At 40.5% G+C, this 3,166-nt stretch overlaps 1 protein-coding gene across 1 annotated transcript; it reads right to left on the minus strand.

Annotated features, from left to right (window-relative positions):
- Positions 1–1,247: 1,247 nt before the first annotated feature.
- LOC107081384 (Bloom syndrome protein homolog) lies at positions 1,248–3,147 on the minus strand (the record flags this gene model as incomplete). The annotated part of the gene is made up of 7 exons (XM_015369570.1): positions 1,248–1,447; positions 1,547–1,691; positions 1,776–1,966; positions 2,078–2,273; positions 2,359–2,519; positions 2,806–2,912; positions 2,999–3,147. Coding segments are annotated over 7 exons (1,149 nt in total), but the record flags the coding sequence as incomplete, so codon positions are not given.
- Between the last annotated feature and the right edge of the window lie 19 nt (positions 3,148–3,166).

The raw sequence follows: 3,166 nt of genomic DNA on the forward strand, positions 1-3,166 counted from the left end.
AAGGAGGATGCTTCCTAGCACCAGTGCAGTTAGCATATTTCTATTTTGGAAGGATTTCTTGTTGCTCACACAAAAAATGAGTTGAATGTATGGATCGTGCGACTGGTACAGATTGGCTGCAGGACTTCTTGGACTTTGTTCAGTCTTTCTAAGAGAAGGCTAATTGCCAGAAGTAGGTTGATCCCATGCTGCAGCATCTCAGACTGGATGTCCCGGCAAAGGCAGCTAAAACCTGGATGTAAGTCAGTATTTTCTCAGTTTCCTAACACTTACATGTGTTCCATTCAGTCAACTACCCAACTGAAGACAATGACTGAGCGGCATTACAGATCGTGTCCTCAGAACAATGTTTTCATAGCAGAGCAGCTAAAGAATCATGAGCAAAAGCTATGGGCTGATATGTGGGGAAAAGTCAGACTTTCCCTGCTTCTATTCACTGCTATTTTACTAATGATCACCACAGCATGGGTTACTAATTCAACAAAACCAGTCTAATCTCGCAGTTGCTCAGAGAAATGGGAGCAGAACTGATGTTATTTTATTACTATTTGAGCCCCATACGGTGAAACAGAGGCAGACAGCTTTTTTTCTTGAGAAATGTACATGTCCGTGTAAATCCCTCTCAGATTCCTCCTTAACTCTACTCCTAATGCTGGGGTTTCAGAAGTATTACTGTGTCTGCATTTAATCTATAAAGTGTTTCATTTATTGAACAGAGTTACGGAAACATAAACTTTTTAGTTTTTCTTTTAATGTATTGATGTGCCTAAAAATCACTCCCCAACAGTTTGATAATTTACTAAAACTTTGGCCTTTTGGAGTCTTTTATATTGAGACCCATCTTTGGTTTCTATACGTATGGTTACTCATTTTCAGAAACATTCCTTTGTTATCTTATTTGTCTTGTATTCACGCCATTGAACTTCTCCTTTTAGATATATTAGACATTGCAACTCCTGTGCCCTAAAAAGAAAAATGTGTCAATACAAAAAAATAAACACATATGCCATGGATATAAACATAACACCATTTAATCATTCCATTCCTGGACTGTTTAAACTTTAGATGCCTTATGCAGTTGGCTTAAATGATAGTGAATCTTTCTAAGAAGATCACTGAAGTGTAAACCAGCTGCTTCTGCTGCTTCAGTAGCGTGCAGTGTGAATGTAGCATTATGCTATTGGTTTAAATGATGATGAATCTTTCTAAGAATATCCTTTGTATGAACCTGATGAGCGATTAGTTACCTCCATTTGCCCAGAAAGTATGTTCATGGCTTTTGGACCTGCAGAGATGTAAGCCACAGCTTGGCCATTGTTGGTAATGTAGAGATCCTCAACCAGGACATTATCAAGAACTAGCTTCTTAAAAAGACGGTCTGCATTATGGCGGGAGTAAGCAGCTCCCATCCCAAACATTCCTGTTTGTATCTTGGCAGATTTAGCCCCTGGAGAAAAAAAGGTTTCCCAGCATCAGAGGTACAGAATATAATTTCTCCTATTTTCTTAAAAAACTGACTTTAATGGTAGGGCATAGATTTGTTTACCTATAAAAATGTCCACTAGCATGTTCAGGGTCAGTCGGCTCTGCTGAGGAGTCTTGCCAAACCTTGCTCCGACTTTCTCACAGTTCTCCTGGACAAACCTCACAATCTTCTTCACATCATCGGTCACCGTCCTCTGTTTGTATTGCTGCATTTAAAAAAATAACAAAAAACATCATTATATCTGTCTCTGGTCTTCAAACAAATCCTAACAGAGGAAAATGTTTCATACATTTGGTTTGGCACAGTTATCACAGCTGACATCCGGATGTTCTTTACAGAAGTTTCTGTTGAACTTCAGCTCTCCAAAGTAGGCGAGCAGCTGGATTCTTCTGCACTCCATCACGTTTTCACAGAAGTGCACCATGCTGTGTAGATTGCTGAAATGAGTTGCCTTTGCATGTCTGTCACCTTCTCTGTCCACTGTGTTAAAGAAAATGCCGTCTTTAGATGCTTGTTTTTTTTTATTTTAACACTTTGGGTTTGGAGTGTCTATTTTATAGCAAAGAGTACCAAAAGTTTTGTGTTACATACTGCTGATGATCCTTTTGATGCGGTGGACGTCAGTGTAGGAATAAAACAGAATGCAGTGTGAGATCTCTCCATCTCTGCCGGCTCTTCCTGACTCCTGATAGTAACCCTCCATTGACTTAGGCAGACTGGCGTGGATCACGTAGCGCACATCAGGCTTATCTATTCCCATGCCGAAGGCTATGGTGGCACAGATCACCTGAAGGACACAAGAAAAAAGAAAAGTAGAACATTTACTAAATGTTTAAGGGTTTATTGTGGGTCCTCATAAGTTGCAATCGGACCTGGCAGCCATCCTGATTGATCCATTTGCTCTGCACATATTCTCTGTCGCCATCACTGAGGCCAGCATGATATGACAGAGCATGTATTCCTGCTCTCTTCAAGCTGTCTGCCAGGGCATCGCAGTCATTACGGGACAGGCAGTAGATAATGCCAGAGTCACCTGTCAGGATCAGAAACACAAAAACCACTTAAAGATGCTGATGTGTTGCTATTATTTGAGTGAAACTGTACCATCAATGTGAAAAATGAATTGAGAAATTAGCAGGTTCTACATAGATATTTAAAAAAAAAAAAAAATCCAGACATTGCAGCCAGACAACTATTTCTCCCCCTCAGCAGACTCTTATAGCTGCCCTCAGGTCTTCACATCCAGTTGAATTTTTAACCTTGCAGCCACAACAGTTTTACAAAAATAGCACCAGGATCAGAGTGGCTGAATTATTTACGTGGGTAGTGCTTCTTGATCCAGCTGATGCAGTCCTCATCAACTTTTTTGGGTTTCTTGGGCAACACGGAGTACTTGAGGTTTGTTCTGTTGAAGCTCATGGTAAATCTAAAAAGCAGAAAACATGTAGTTAATCCAGGATATTCTGAACTGCGGCCATGAATAAATGATGTCATCTGGAAATGAACACGTACACTTGAGGTCGACTCATGTTTAGCTGGTTGAGAATGTCTTTTTGGACACGGGGGGTGGCGGTGGCTGTTAGAGCCATCATCGGTATTTTGGGGAACTTCTGACGTAGTTCGTGCAACTTCTTGTAGTCTGGGCGAAAATCATGGCCCCACTTAAAATAAAAAAATAAA

This window comes from Cyprinodon variegatus, unplaced genomic scaffold (genome assembly GCF_000732505.1).
Source record: "Cyprinodon variegatus isolate N-32 unplaced genomic scaffold, C_variegatus-1.0 Scaffold4583, whole genome shotgun sequence".
In the NCBI taxonomy this organism is placed as follows: domain Eukaryota; kingdom Metazoa; phylum Chordata; class Actinopteri; order Cyprinodontiformes; family Cyprinodontidae; genus Cyprinodon; species Cyprinodon variegatus.